Here is a 17,053-nt window from a genome sequence, read left to right as displayed (position 1 = left end):
CAATTAATGGCTAATAAAGCCATAAAAGACTGTCATAAACTTATCCTCCATGTTGTTCTTTGACCACATAAAAGCTAAATACTAGATGGCATTGCTAGCAGTTGGTTATAAGAATCTTTTTTATGCTCAAGTTTGCTGCGGTGCCGTTATCCTGGACAGCTTTTGTTCTACCGTGTTCCACTTCTTTTCCATTTAAAATGAATCGGGAACTTAGTGTTCCCCTTTACCGTGTAAAATGGCCACCATTCAATAGTCAAATGAAGAAGTACAATAACACAAACAGAGGAACCAAAACATGTTTTTCCATATGTCTGTGATAATGTTCGAGGCTGACAAAGGCAGATGCATGTCTGACAGATTGAAAGGCCATTCTCTGAATTCCTGGCCACATCTCAGCCGATGATGATGATGATGTCAAACTGCCCTTCCCAAGACCAGTTCTGCAAGGTGTTCGACTCCCTATTCACAAACTGAAAATGTAAAAAACAGCCTTTTGTGCCCGTGATAATTAGCTCCTACCAGGGTGTTTCTTTTCTATCTTTCAGCCTTTCAGAAATTTTTGATCATACATTTCTCTGCTTCCTGAACACTGATCTGAACTTTAACATGTTATTGTGATATATTTGTTTTACGAGTTGTAAAAGATCATTTGAGAGTATGCAGTTAAGTTGTCTTTTAATCATTCACTTTACTCTTACACAAGCTTGTTGGGTGCTCACAGAGACTGGTGGTGGGTGGTGTGAGGATGGTGTGGCTCAGGGGTTAAACATCTCAAATAAAATAGCAGTTTCAAACCCTAAAATGGACTAATTCATGTGCTACCATCCCTTTGTCCGTGAGATAGGCACATCACCTCTGGTTATCCCTGTAATAAGTGCATCGGCTGAATGAGTATTAGGCCGGTGACACACTGGATGCGTGGCGTTTCTGTTGCGTGTCAGCTGCGTGGCGGTTGCGTCGCGTTTTCCATGTTTTTGCACACCAGAAGCGTGTCTGACGCGGCGCTGCTGCTGCTAGGTAACATATTGGTGATATATTTGACACATGGGGAGAGAGTTGTTGAAGGCCTATACTTCATGTTAAACATAAATATATAGCAGCAAAGACAACGTCGGCAGTGTTGACGGCAATATAGACTATAGAATATTTATTGACAGGTGGAGTATTTGAAAATCGATAATATTTTTTTAAATTGCATTTATATTTGCATTTATGTCAAACCCTAGACACTTTCAAACATCCAATTGCCATTTATTAATATGTATTCGTGTCAAAATGTCATATAAACATCTTTTCCTATTCAATTTTGCCTGGAAACGCTTCCAAGACGCTTGCGTGTCGCGTGAAAAATAGGCGTCGGTTCTATTTCTAGCATGCACGCGTTTTCCGCGCGGCTCGGGCCGCGCCTGAGACGCGCGTGTCACGCAGACAGTGTGCAAGCTCTAACCTGTTAACATGGGAGCTGAAATAAAAACAGACACGCCACGCAGCTGAGACGCTTACGCCACGCATCCAGTGTGTCACCGGCCTTATTAAATAATAAAGATTGGCTGTGAAATAAATCTTTTTACTGGTTATTCCATTGAAGAATTACGATGACATAAGGTCACAGAAATTTGTTCTTTATTTATAATATGAAAGAAGTACTCTAACTATTAATGTAATTTCAGCATCTAACAATATTAAGTTAACTACAACCTTTATTGGAAAACAATTTCCTAACACCATGTCCTAACTACACGCCGCGACGCGCGATAAAAGGTATCTTTTCCATGTTAATCAGAGTTTTTGTCCTAACCAGCCGCGACAACGTCACGCAACGATTCTATTTTAGAGACGGTTTCTATTTTTCTGCCACGTCGCTGCTGGAACAACTAACACAAAGTGTGGCAATGATAATCTCAGGTACTGTTTATGTGCTTTATTTAATGTTAAAAGCATGCAATGTGACTTTGAATATCATTTAGTGCTCCCAGCTTTGTAGCTGTAAAAGCAACAATGGATAAGAATCTTGAAATTAAACAAATGGAAACAAGAACATTCAAACTGTGAACAAACAAGTGTATTCTTTGACAAAGATTGTTTTAGTAACTCAGTAGCTTATGTATTTTTAATAATGTTTAAATGGTGTAATATTTTTGAATTTGATTATGTAGCCTACTCATCCATTTTCTTGCGAGTGCCATCAAGAGATTACTCTCTGGTGCTGTGCACTTGCCACGAGACTCCACCCACATGCTGTTCTGATTGGCTGTGAGTTTTGATTGATTTTGATGCGTCTAGTGTGGACAGACAAATTATTTGTCGCTGGAATCTTATCGCATCGCGTCTGGTTAGGACACGGTGTAAAACAACACTAGAATTCAATCATTTTTATAGAAAGAGATGAATAACTTAATGAATTGTTGTTTTCTCTTTTTGTTAGATGGAAGATCCTTCTCTTTTGGAAGAGTCGTCAAATCTACTGGATCCGAAAGATGTCGGACGTGTCGCTCCACTCAGGCTTGGGTGAGTATGAGACCCACTGATTTTGGTCTCTCAGTCTTATTGAGCTATTTTAAATGGACAGCTGAAACATGAATGTTTCATACGCAGTTCTAGATAATACAGACATATATATTCTTCTGAATTGCTTTCGGTGTATTTCCACATCATTTTACCTCGTAAACGGCATCCCTTAAAGATTACAGCTCACAGTTACTGCTTGAACTCTATAAAAAATTAAGTTTATATACACTGCCTGGCCAAAAAAAGTCACTGTTCGGATTTAAATAGGCAAATACTTAAGAGTCTATGACTTGATCAGTATTGCTGTGATTATAATGTTTCTAGCATGTAATATGTTTGGCAACAGTTCTTCTAATCCTAATTGATGGAGGGTGTAGCTTTTCATTTCTTAATTATTCATGTTGGAACATGGCCACATCATGGCCATATTCCAGAATGACAATGTCAAGATTCATCAGGCTCAAACTTCTTTAAAGAATGGTTGGGAGGGAGCATGAAGAATAATTTTCACACATGAATTGGCATCTCTGAATCCAGACCTTAAATTCATTGAAAGTCTTTGGGATGTGCTGGATGAGACTTTACAGAGTGCTCGACTCTTGCACTGTCAATACAAGATCGTGACCAAAAATTGATGCAGCTCTTGATGGAAATAAATGTTGTGCATCAATTTGCACAACAAGAGGTGCATACATTTTTGACAGTGCAAGAGTCAATCTTGACATTGATGAATCTTGACATTGTGATCCTGGAATATGACCATGATGTGTCTTCCTACATGGTTGTTTAAGAAATGAAAAGCTACGCCCTTCATTAATTAGGGTTGTAAGAGTGGTTGCCAATATTACAACATGCTAGAAACATCATAATCACAGCAATAATGATCAAGTTATAGACTCTCAAGTATTTGCTATTTAAATCTGAATTAAATTTTATTTTTGGCAGGCAGTGTATGCGTGCATATGCTTGGTTGAAACATGGACGTTAATGGGGTTTGTGCATTTTGTGATTTTTCTGATTTGCCTGCTTATTTTTTTCTTTGCCATAGCTCTAGAAGAATACAGAACAGGTTTAAGGGTGTATGGATAATAAATGCATCAAATGTTTAAATGGTAGTCATATCATATGGAAATGGTAATCAATCATATGGTCGTATTGTTCTGGATTGAGCTGTAAAAATTTCAATACAATGGGGGAGGTTGTTTTTTAATAGATTTAGGCTAGTGAGATTGAAGTAATAAAGAGGGATTTAACACCCATTCTTATGCAACTGCTGCCAGTGCCAGCGAGTTTGTCATTGATCTGTGATCAATAATCCTAGCATGCTTTTAATACATAACATAAAACATATTTTTTCCATTCCGAGCACTGAATGAAAGGAAAGCACCATGAGGAGAGTTTAAAATCAGCATGAAACGAAAGTAATGGAAAGTAATGGAAAAACATAATTGAAGTTAACCTAGGGTTACTGTAAAAATAAAATGGGCTATAAGATCAAAATGTTAGTTTAAATGTAATTGATTATACATTATACATATGTAACAAGAAGTTTGGTGTTGCAGTATTATAAGATAAAACTCCAGATTTAAGATTAAAGATTTAATCCAGATTTAAGATTAATTGTTATTGGTGCAACCCACCCAAATTTCATTAAAAATAACATATTTTCTAAATAAGGATTAATATTAAACCTTCTGAAGTACAGCAAATGTTTGTTGTTTTGAATATCAGTTTCATTATCCAGATATCTGCTGTTGGAGGATAATGATATAATTCACTCATGTTTGACACTGGTTGCAGGTTTGTTGCAGGGGTGATTGGCAGAGAGAGGATTCCCACCTTCGAGAGGATGCTGTGGAGAGTTTGCCGTGGAAATGTCTTCCTGCGGCAGGCAGACATCGAGGACCCACTTGAGGACCCCGCCACAGTAAGTTTGTCCTGTGAGACAGAAAAATAAATAGCTTTTAGATAACTTTGCAAGCTAAAAAATTTAATCTCCTGTCTATATAGTTTTCCATTTTGGATTATTAGTTAAATAAACTGCATATTTAATAGCAACTTCCTTTTTTTCCCCCCTCTTTTTTTTTAGGGAGACCATGTGCACAAGTCGGTGTTCATCATTTTTTTCCAGGGAGACCAGCTGAAGAACAGAGTCAAGAAGATTTGTGAAGGGTACGAGAGCATCACTGCCAATAAGAAGTCACACAATATAGTGACCGAAACAGAAGGGAAAATGTATTTACATGAGATTTTAAAAACATGAGGTTGTTCTCAGATTTTGCAGACTTGTTCCTTATAATACTTTTCAAGTTTGGGGTTAATAAGATTTTTCTTTCATTATTATTGTTTGTGGTAGAAGTCTCTTATGTTCACCAAGGCTGCATTTATTTGATCAAAAACACAGTAAAAATGGTAATATTGTGAAATATTATTATGTTTTCTGTTTTAGTATATTTTGAAAAAGTACATTTTTCCTGTGATGGTAAAGCTGAATTTTCAGCATCATTACATACATCATTACATTATCAGTCTTCAGTCACATGACCCTTCAGAAATCATTCTAATGTGATGATTTGGTGCTCAACAGTTGTTTTGCTTATTCAGGATTCTTTAATAAATATAAAGTTCAAAAGAACAACATATATTTGAAATAGAAATCTTTTGCAACATTATCATTTGTTATTGCCCCTTTTGATCAAAACAATCTTAATGAATCCAAACTTGGGACAAATATTTGACAAATTCATAATATCTAAATATTGCATGTTCATACATATTGCATTGTGTTATTTACTTGTATTTTTGTGTTTTTGTGTACTCTGCACAATCACAATAAAGATCAAATGCAGTCTTTTACTAATATATTTATGTTAGGTTTCGGGCATCTCTTTACCCCTGTCCCGAGACCCCACAAGAGAGGAGAGAAATGGCAGCCGGAGTCAACTCTCGAATTGACGATTTACAGATGGTAAGATGTGAGGACACACACACACACACACACACACACACACACACACACACACACACGCACACGCACACGCACACGCACATGCACACACACATTCTCTAAAAATAAAATAAGTGGATGTTGGCCGAGTCTTTTTTTCTAAAGTTAATTTTTTATTGTATGAGGTGAAAGACTGATCAGGGTTCTTATGAGTCCAGACCTGGTCTAGTGCTGTTAGAATTGTTCCTTTGTTCACTCTGCCCACATTCTGATTTAGTTTACTTGCCGGACTGACTTGTTGGCACTGTCATTTTGCAAATGATGAAATCTGATCTGCTCTTTCAGACAGTATTGTCAATAACCATTGTATCTTTGTCGGTTTGCTATAGTAATGAATATAAGCACCAACACAATGGCAAGACCAACTGTTTGTGGTCTGACCAACGTCTCTATGTCCTCGTATCAGTGCGTGTCTCTAATCTTTTTCATCTTGAGTGGAAACCCTAACCTGATCTTGGGCCTCATTAAAACATATGATTTTATGATGGTAGCTACATCAATAAATTTGTTATTACGATTTCCTTTTGTCCCTGAAATCCTCACTCTGATCAGAGGTTAAGTCAGGGATTATAAAATGAGCTTGTGAAACAAAACACAGCTGTTTACAGAGGGAAAGAGCCTTAAAGATTCAAACATGTTTCCAGAGCCAGTAAACTCATGAATGCATGTTGGTTTTTAAGTGATATGATATGACTGAATATAATTTGACAGTACATCAACTGATGTAATTTGCTTCATAAACTGCAGCTGAGTGGCGTAATGGAATTACATGAGATAAGAGTGTGCCCAGAAACACAGGTTAGATTAGAGAAGGGCAGATTTTGTTACAAGTAAAACATTAATGTCTTTTCTTTTTTTTACAAATTTCACTAAAATACAGCAGAACACTGCTATCTGACCATTTCATTTATATTACATTTATGCATTTGACGGTGCTTTTATACACAGCAACTTCAATAGTACTATTCTAGTTTTGTTGCCATTTCAATTAGATTATATATATATATATATATATATATATATATATATATATATATATATATATATATATATATATATATATATATATATATATATATATATATATATAAATCTTTATTTTTTTTTTTTACTTTTTATTTTTTTTACTGCTGAATTGATCATTCTTCTTGCCTTCCCTAATATACTGTGGCGCCCCCTGGAGGTCTGTGCATCTCTGAATAACATATGAATTAGACTCAACTCTTTTTAGTCTCAAAACTCTTTTTCTTCAATTTCCTGCTCTGTTTATTTATTCATTATCTTGAGTTGAGTTTAAACTAACAGATTTACAATTAAGCACAGGTTATTTTGACAGAAATATCCACTGGCTGCATCAGCGCGTACACGCTTTCTGTCGATCCGTACGGCAGAGGGAATCTCCCTCAGTGAGTCATTAGAGGCTACTACTAGGTTTAATGGGGGACTGCTGGATGGTGTTACAGCTCTGGGTCTTTGAGAGAATCTCTCAAATCTCTGCCTTATTTGGGAAGGAAAACTTTGGGTGAGTGTGTCCTCGCACATTTACATAGTACCCATACCTTCCTGCCCCCACAGATGCCCACACAGTTTGGACCATCAGCACATGGCAAGGCAGTTTATCACCGCTGCCTACTTCTCACGTTCGTTTTTTTTTTTTTTTTTAAATGTCTGCACGGTGGCACATACAAGTTTCTAGCAACATGTCATTTTTCAACACTTGCTGAAAGCGATATACTGCGTTAAACAAAAAATCACAGCCAATCATAATTTGGTCTTTAATAGACCGTAACAGGGTAGAGCCATATTTAATTTTGTCAGGAATGAAAGCGAGGCTGTGAGAAATACAAGTAGTGCGCTCAGTGGATTGTACTGTTGTTTGACAACATTCCAGTTGTTCAGCTGACGAAAAACATCTTTCAATAGACAAAACTACATAAAATGGTGAAAATTACATGACTTTAAACAGTGCAAGTCCATCCCCCACAGCCTCGTTTTCATCTGTGTTAAATTTAATATGGCCTCTAACCTGATAGACAGCTATGTGAAGTAAGATTTTGGGCCACTGAGGTTTTTCAGTGTGACAACAAAATGTGACAACATAGAAATCGATCAACAAAAATCAGATTTGGGTCAAAAACTTAAGCTGGCATCGCGTCACAACTGTGAGGTGCCTTTCGCAGCGGCTGTCTCATAGTGAGCGTTACTGTCTGTGCATACCCACATACTGAGGGAGTTTGTTCTTCATGTTTGCCACACTTATTCACTGATTCACTCTCATCCCACACCCCCTGAAAACCTAGATACATATCTGTTTGCTCTCTGACTTTTCAAAAGAAATGAAGGAACACATCCAAGCACAAGAGTGCTGACAGGGCCGGGACAAAGCGCACACTCGAGTTCCATGTCACTGACTCACTTCGAGCTATTAGCGGGCCTGTTTGTCCCGGAGGTGAGAGAGAATGCTCACTATGCTTGTGTGTGTCGTTAATGTCCCTGTGCTCTTCTCCCAGCTTTGGAGAGAATTTGGTTTCCTTTGGTTTGATGCACATGCCTTGTTTGTGTTTGTTACTTTTTAAGAAAGACAGAAGGTCTTCTGGACACATTATTGAGGATTACATAAATCCCAGAGTGGGCGAGTTTATCTTATTTGTCAGAGTGGGTGAGCCTGCATGTTTCCAGCGTGGGTGGGCATGTGGGTTATTCTAGTGTGAGTGAGTGTGTCTGATTTCACAGTGAGCGACTGCGTATGTCCCACCCAAGTGAGCGAGAATGTGCATTTGGACATTAATGTTGCCAATCTATCCGTCTAACATGACAACCAGATGCTGGCTCACTTCCTTGGCCACTCCTGAATGATTGTGAAATTCTTTTTACCTAAATAGAAGATACATAGGCTATATTCAGACAACCAGGGTTTGGGATTCATAAACATCTTTACCAGCAGGTGTGTCTGTTCATACAACAGCAAAAAGGAGCGGCTTGTATACTTTCTGTATGGACAAATAACTAAACTTAAGCCCCTATTCTTGCAATAGCTGTGAATAACACTTGTTACTAGTGAGGTGGCATTGGTTAATTACTTGTTCGTGTTTTTCTTGTTCAATGCAACAATAAATACAGCTTGAGGTCTGATGTTCGATTGGCAAAAAAATAACTCTTATGGTCACAAGCTCATGAGCGTGAAAACAGTTTGACAGACAGAACGTGAGAATCCCCACACTTGCGTTCTTTGCACTGGACCACTAACATATTTCCTGTATTTGGCCAAAGTGGGCATGAAGACAGCACGTGTGTGTAGAACTTTTGATTGCCTAATGGAACACACTACATCAAAATACAGTAGTAATGTAAATAACGTTTTTACATTTATTTACACATTTTGATCACATGACTGTTTGTGTGTCTAATCATTTCTCTTTATTGCTTTATGTGCCTAATGAAGACCTGATTGGTCAAAACGTTGCACTGTTTGGCAAATATATTGTTTGGAACTACAATTTCAGTGTGTTGACATTATTTTTATTTGTTCATTTATTTGCTATTTTGTTGTCCTGCACCCAAGCCCAATTTGGGTTTTTGATATGCATACTTTTTTTGTATTTGTGAATCATATACTTCAGGCTGGTGTTCTTTTGTGACTCCATCATGGCCAATGAAGAACTTGTCTCTTTAAATAAGACATTTCAGTTTAGTGAAGCAGATTATTCTGGGATCCTTCTAAAAGACAATTTTTGACAACATTGATGTTTTGTAGATGATATATGTTGAATCGGTTGGCCTTTTTTCTAGCATTATTGCTTTCCCATTCACATCGCTTTGATCAATATGCATTTATCCACCTAATACCTATTATAAATAGTCTTTCTAGAAAACAAAACTTAACTTTTCTTATGAACTTATGTGAAATTCTTTTGACAAAATACATCGTGAAATATAAACTGCACCTGTGCAGCATAATGCATAAATATATAATGCTTAAAGGGTAAGTTCGGTATTTTACACTTAAAGCCCTGTTTACAGATCGTTTCTGATGAAATAGAACGGTTAAGATTAAAATTTGGACACATGCTCCTGTCCCGAGAATTTTAGGTTTATTTCGCTTTCCCCCCCACCCCCACAATGGTTGTCTAGGTGCACTGGAACATTCCTTCCTAAAACACATTAAACTTTCGTTTACAAAGACGTGAAACTCACCGAGTGGTCAGGGGTGTTCACTGATATGCTCATACAAAAATCGCTGCAATAGATGCTTTTCAACAGGTTTTATCGTAGTTTTTGTCCAACTCCATTGACTTGTATTGAAAGACTGTGTGAGGTACGGTATTACTCCGCCGCTTCTTCTTCTGCTTCTTCTGTGTATTCAATGAAATGCCAGCGGTTTGCTTGCAATTGGCAAAGGTGCATTATCGCCACCAACTGGGCTGGAGTGTGTATTATTCAAGCTCTCAACGGAAGAATATACGGGTGTGACGCGTTTGGAAAAATAGGTCCACAGTTTTAAAACGAATGGTAAAACACCTGTTGGAATGCATCATTTTCAGCAATTTTTGAGTGAGCATATCAGTGAACACCCCTGACCACTCGGTCAGTTTCACGTCTTTGTAAACGAAAGTTTAATGTGTTTTAGGAAGGAATGTTCCAGTGCACCTAGACAACCATTGTGGGGGTGGGGGGAAAGCGAAATAAACCTAAAATTCTCGGGACCGGAGCATGTGTCCAAATTTTAATCTTAACCGTTCTATTTCATCAGAAACGATCTGTAAACAGGGCTTTAAGTGTAAAATACCGAACTTACCCTTTAAATGGTGCCCACTACATTCCCAAATGCAAGCTAAACTCACAGCACATGCAGAGATGGATTTTACTGAGACGTGGAAAACATTGGATCATCGCTTTGAAATACAGCACAAATAGGCTATATACTCACTAAATTTAATTGCAGTCTTTTGCGATTTGATAAAGTCATATCGCGCTTTTGATTTTAGTTCGTTTGACAGATACTTTGCAATGGTGCAAAACAACGTTAGAAACTTTTATGTCTTATGAGAAGTTTAAAAGTATTTTTAATTCATTATGAAACTGGTGGCACAGATTAGACTATGCTGGGCCGCAAGAGTCTAGGCAATTAATGGGAAACACTGCATCAGATGTTTGAAAGAGTGACATGCAAAGTCAGACACTCGACAGCAATCTGCCGAGATTCAGGTTTCAACCCAACCACTGCTCTTTCAGCCAGGGCTGGACTGGCCATCGGGCATATCGGGCATTATCCCGGTGGGCCGACGTGCTTTTTGGGCCAATACATCTCATACTCATACATAATTTTTATTATAATAAAAAAAAAAAAATGTAACGGCCCATACAATTTGTACATCGGCGGCCCATTCGTTTTGTTTTGTTTTGCTTAAGTGGCGGCGCTGGGTTTGTGCCGGTGTAATGCATTGGTCAAAAAAAGTCAGCGTGTTTTTATTTTTTTCTGACAGACCGGCCCATGAAACATGTAGATCAGCGGCCCATTGGTTCTTTTCTTGAATGACACTGGGCTGGCCCAATCACAACTTTAAATGAGTGAGCGAGCGTGCAGCAGTGTCAGTGTGTATCTGTCAAAATAGTCAGCGAGATGGAGAAGAAACGCAAGGGATGTGCAGAGAAATAGCATGAAACAATAGAAACAGGCCCTTAAAGCAGACACTTTATGTGTCAAAATATATGTTTTCTGCCCTTCATCAGCTCCTGTGGCAGATGATGATAGTGAGGAGGATCAGGAGAGAGATGAGAAAGTGTAGAGCCTGCGGTAAGCAGAACTACTTTCAAAACACTTAGGCTATGTCATGAGTGTAGGAACCCATAACCCAGTTACAGATTATTTCCACATCTGCATAGTTGACGATTACCGCAATTCACTAGAAGTTTAATGAGAGGCGTTTGTAAACCATGTTTTCCGCCAAAATAAAAGCTTGATGCAGTTTGCGTCAAAATAAAAGATCATGTGCTTATCTCTTTCAAGTATAGAAATTGGTACAAAACTAATTATGAAAGTTTCCTTTATTTTTTTAGTGCATTTGTTTTGCAAAATATGGCTATTACTGTCATTGGATTAATGTTATAACTATTATTATGTAGTAGGTGTAATGTAAATAGACACTGTAACTAAAAGAGGTTTGAATTTTTCTTTGTTTAATTTGCATACTGAATATGGGTCGGAGCTTTTAATTTTGAACTCTCAAAGTGCACCAGACTGATGAATTTAACATTAAAATGCACAAAATTTTCTTACGGCCCCCAACCCCCCCTAGAAGGACCGAGGTCACCCACCACAGTTTTACCAAAAATCCTGTGAGAAACACTGGTATTGCTATGCCAATGCAGCCAATCTGTTAACTCTCACTCGTTCCTATACTCACTCATTACATGGCATTAGTGGTTTTAAGGAATAGGAGTATGCATATATTTAAAGGGTCATTTCACCCATTTGAACATTGTTTTTTATTTAAAGTGGGTCATATATGTAGTCGAAATGTAAAATAATTTTTGAATTTGGTGCCTTCGTGACTGAGAAAAGACAAAAAATAACTTCAGAACGCATTTGTATGAAAGACAACAACTCCCACAATGCACCACATTGCACAGCTCCGCAAGCCACTCCCACTAATCCAGAAAGCGCATATCTGCCTATAAGAGAAATCACTCTTCCGTCTACAAGGCTAGCTACTACCAGAGCTTGAAATTCATTTCACATTCACACAAAATGTCTAGTTAGTTGGCGAACTCATATAGTGCATTACTCCTCGTTTGTATTTCTTTCGAAAAGGTGAATTATTGCATGGTACCTGGATGTTCAGTCAGAACATATGCGGTGCGAAACTAGGATAGTTCTCAACACAAACGACCGTGTCCTCGTCTGATTCAGAGATTTCGTCCAGGAGAAATTGTCATCGTTGAAATTCTTTGCCGCAGACGGACTCTATCTCTGTGTTCGTAGCGGTTCGTAGCTGCATAGTGAGATCACCGGCGCCACCAGTCCGCCCTAACTCGAGCCAGTCCGGGCTCCTCGTCCGCGGCAGGCAGGTCTTCTGCCTCGGCTGCTCTTCGCTATAATGCGGCTTGTAAAGGTAGCCACAAACACCTGATTCAAGCATCAGACTTCCGAAATCCTCTTCTTCTATATCATATTGAGCACTCTCCTCCGCTATTGTCATAACTGTACATCTGTCTCCACAGCGCCTGTTAGCTTAGCTTCAAACAAGATGGAGGATATTGCTTTCAGTTTCAGAGAGTAAAGTCCCACCCACTGATCTGTAATAGGTCTGTAGCTTGAGCGCGCCCCACCCTGGGAAAGATGAGAAACTAGTGTCTGTAGTCTTAACAGAAATCCCCTCCTCTAACACTTCCTCCTACAATGACGCAAAATGACGATTTTTGCGTCATTGTAGGAGGAAGTGTAAGAGGTAAATAACAGATTTCTCCCGTCTCAGGGGAAAATGTGAGATTGTTGCACGACCATTCAATAGTATGACTGGGTTTCTAACAATGCAAAGCTTAATGCAAATGGGTGAAGTGTCCCTTTAAGGGCGTGCAAAGATGGGTGGTGTTTATGATCATATAGTGGGCCAGTCTGGGCCAAAATGCCAGGGCCGATTTTTTTTTTTTTTTTTTTTTCGTCCCAGTCCAGCCCTGCTTTCAGCTCTAATTGTGACCATATCAACTCTGTCCAGTGATCTCACATTTCCTGTTTTGACCCCTCCTCTCCCTGTGTGCTTTGTGTTGTAGGTGCTGAATCAGACGGAGGATCACAGGCAGCGTGTTTTACAGGCGGCTGCCAAGACTGTCCGAGTCTGGTTCATCAAGGTCCGGAAGATGAAAGCCATTTATCACACTCTGAACCTCTGCAACATCGATGTCACTCAGAAGTGTCTGATCGCTGAGATCTGGTGCCCTGTGTCAGATCTAGACTCCATTCAGTTTGCGCTCCGTCGGGGCACGGTGAGGACACACACGCACACATTTGTTTTAAACTAGGGATGCACCGATGTGAAAATTGTGGCCGATACCGATAACCGATATTAATATTGCTGTTATGGCCGATACCGATATTTACCGATGTCGATATCTCTGTATAGAATACAAATTTTAATGATTATCAAATAAAGAGCTATTTTCCAAAACACTTTTTTTTTTTACTTTAGAAATGACTGATATTGGGCACCTTTACCTGTATGCAAAATATGTCACACATACGACACACATGCATTATATTGCATTGCATATAGCCTAATGTGTGCTGGTCAACTTGTCTAAAATTAAGAAACCCTTAGAAAACAGGAGAGAAAAAAAACAGGAATATTGTGTACAATTAAGATAGGCTTCTTAATTTATTATTCCAATATCCAAATATGATACTAAATACCACAGGGAAAAGGGCTTCTATTTCTGACCTGCTGTCTTTGCCTTTGAACATTGCACATTTTAAACAGAACACGCATTAGCTGAATAAATGTTAGCCAATACAAACATATTTATAGAAAACAGTTGACAATGAATAGACAGGAGTCCAATAATAGCACAACGAATCACTTATTCTAAAAAATAATAACAAGTTGGCTATAAGACGAATACGACATATGGGCTGTGTTAACAGTAAAACGTCCGTCATTTAACGAATTTTAAAAACACGGATGGATAATACAAAATGCTTTGACATTTTGATAGAAAAAAAAACAAGCAAGAACAAAATTTAAACTTAGCCCGTCAATTTTTCATTTTACAATTATCTTCTCTCTCTGTGTGCGCGCGTCCGTTTGTGAGGGAGAGCTCGCGCAGCACTGATACAACGCCTACATTTTAATCCATAAGTAGGCTAACGAACGCGCTAGTTTTCATACAAAATAAAAATGTAACATAATTAGGTAGGCTACTTTAGTTATTATTAACACAATAACGTAACACATGAAGGCTACGTTTCTCAACACTGAGAATGAATAAATAAACGCCTGTTTCTCCACTCGCGCTTATCAGTAATCCACAAATCACACGTGCTGTCACTTTTGAGAAAAATCAAATTCGAACAGGTATCAAATATCAAACAATATATTCAAATATCTACGAGTCAAAAAACGATCAATCAAAAATGTGTCATGAAGAGGGAAAAAACATAAGTCGCACTGGACTGCGTTAACAATGTTACTGACGGGAAAGTTCTCTGTTACGCACGTCTGAAAGCGCACTAAAAGACCGCTTTAAAACTTTCACAGAGACCTCAAACAGAAAGCACAAAGCCTGTCTTTAAATTTAATTTCGTTTTGTATTAATTGTATCTTAATTTTGATCAATGTTTCATCAAAAATAAACGAAGTAAATATTAGAAAATATTTAATCAGGACATTGAGGCGACGGCGCGTGAATTGAAGCGCGTCTCAAATGAACCGAAACCAACCTGCCTCACAGACCTGAGACATAGCCTATATAGAAAGCTTGAAACATCTATTTTTAAACATAACAATTCAAAACAAAAGAAAACAGACTGTTCTCTGCTTATGTCATCTGTATGAAATGTGTATTTCTCTCAGGGCGTTCACTACTGCTAAGATCAGGAGTCAGCATCAGTAACTTCAACTTCACACGTCAAATATCGGCCTGTTCACATCGGCCCTATTTTGACATCGGACCGATACCGATGTGTAAAAAAAATGACCATATCGGCCGATATTATATCGGCGGCCGATATATCGTGCACCCCTATTTTAAACTATATAGGTAGCCCTTACTTGCACATTACTATAATATTAAAGGTTAACAACAGAGCCCAAACTATTAGCCTAAATTCAGTTGCTATTTCTTTTTAGATATAATAATAATAATAATAATAATATTCAAAAACTTGCACTTTGAAACCTGTTTTTCAAAAGTTTGCGTTTTCAGGCATCGCGTTGTCGTGTACATGAATGGCCAAAAAAAAAGTTTATGCATATTAAGTGAGGTCAACCTCAACAATGGGCCAGGGCTACACACCTATTTTTTATAAACATCCTGAAATCTTGAGCCAGAGGAGGTTGGCATCTTATTCTTCATCTTATCCTAACCCAGTATAACTGAATCCACCAAATCAAATTGCAGCATAACTTTACCTCGATATAATTCATTACATTTAAATTTCTCTGTAATAAGCACATCACTGATACAGGGGCCTGATAAAATAATTGAATTCCCTTTATTGTAGGAAAACATTCAGTGTCATTTTATTTTGATATCTGATCTCAAATCTGCATCGTAATTGTTACAATTGACCCGTGTCATTGTCGTTTGAACTCTATACTATAATTATATACTATACTTTAAGAGCTCTGTAAGTAATATGAAAGACGTATTTAGACTAATTTGAGCAATAATATACAGTAGTCTTATTACTGTTGTAGTTTATGGATATATTATAGACCCCATGATATGGCTTAATGGGTTATTGTTGACATCCTGTTAAAATAGAACATTGTTGCAGGACATATTGAAGCGATAGTCCTTTTTATTCATTTTTTTTTTTTATTATTACATGGCTTTCTGAGCCACCCTGTAACAGGAAGAAAACACTTATTTTATATTATTTAAATCATTCCTTATATAGATTTTACTTATATCAGCACAATAATCTGTTTATTTATTTTCTTTAAGCATATTATCATATCAGCAAACCCCAATATCGATTGACCTCGAATGTATTGATATATTAGTATAAACTAATTTTAATATATATCTATATATTGAATAAAACATGTTGTGAGTATTTTAAACTTGCAGTTACCCTGTTTTCCAGTTGAATGTATTCCCCAGCCTGTTATTAAGTAACAGAATCTGAGATGCAAGATTTATTTTGAGATTGTATGGGTTTGTTCTGTACATATGAATTTAGTCCATTTCACATTGGCATGTTAGATCACATATATTATCACCACACATGCGTTGTCTCTAAGGAGTTGACTCTTTGTTCTTGTCATCACATTCAATGACTCACACTTTGTAAACTTGACTTTAGCTTGTGTTATCCCAGGACACAGACACATGCACACAGGGGACTGAGTGTTAGGACGGAATGCTCAGATGCTTTTACATTGAGTCATGAGACCCCTCAGATCAAAGTCTGAATTTTCCTGTGGTCAAGAGCAGCTGAAACCTGATCCTCCTCCCATAGTGCCACAAATGTACTCTGTCAATCACTTCTGGATAAAAAATGGATAAAACGATGGGCGAGATTGGCAGTGGTCATCCACTCCCTCAGTGTTTAGTGCAAATACAAAAGAAAGAGAGAATGCTTGTGTTTGTGTTTTATATCAGTAGTAAATAGTAAGTTATAAAATTGTTTTTATAAAAAATGTAATATAAATAAAACATTTCAGGTTTTTATTAAATTAACTGGGAAATACATACATCTTTTTCACTAAAATGATCAAATATATTTAAAAGACTCTTTATATTGTCCTTTGAATGCATACTAGTATACAGTGCATTAAGTCAGAATGATCGCGTCAGCACGTCTGAACAGAAATCTGA

The 17,053-nt window shown here is 37.6% G+C and overlaps 1 protein-coding gene across 3 annotated transcripts in view; it reads left to right on the top strand.

The window, feature by feature from the left end:
* atp6v0a1a (ATPase H+ transporting V0 subunit a1a) overlaps positions 1-17,053 on the top strand; it is a 37,265-nt gene that overhangs the window by 9,285 nt on the left and 10,927 nt on the right. For 2 of the 3 annotated variants that reach the window (XM_081384882.1, XM_081384881.1), the window contains exons 6-10: positions 2,426-2,508; positions 4,309-4,435; positions 4,598-4,680; positions 5,383-5,476; positions 13,286-13,498. In XM_081384882.1, the coding sequence (XP_081241008.1) occupies positions 2,426-2,508; positions 4,309-4,435; positions 4,598-4,680; positions 5,383-5,476; positions 13,286-13,498 (600 nt within the window). Of the gene's footprint in view, positions 1-357; positions 448-2,425; positions 2,509-4,308; positions 4,436-4,597; positions 4,681-5,382; positions 5,477-13,285; positions 13,499-17,053 lie in introns of all 3 variants that reach the window. The other variant, XM_081384883.1, reaches the window with a different exon arrangement.

Source organism: Scardinius erythrophthalmus (assembly GCF_964197995.2).
Source record: "Scardinius erythrophthalmus genome assembly, chromosome: 1".
NCBI classification, from domain to species: domain Eukaryota; kingdom Metazoa; phylum Chordata; class Actinopteri; order Cypriniformes; family Leuciscidae; genus Scardinius; species Scardinius erythrophthalmus.
This window is presented reverse-complemented; position numbering and strand designations above follow the sequence as displayed.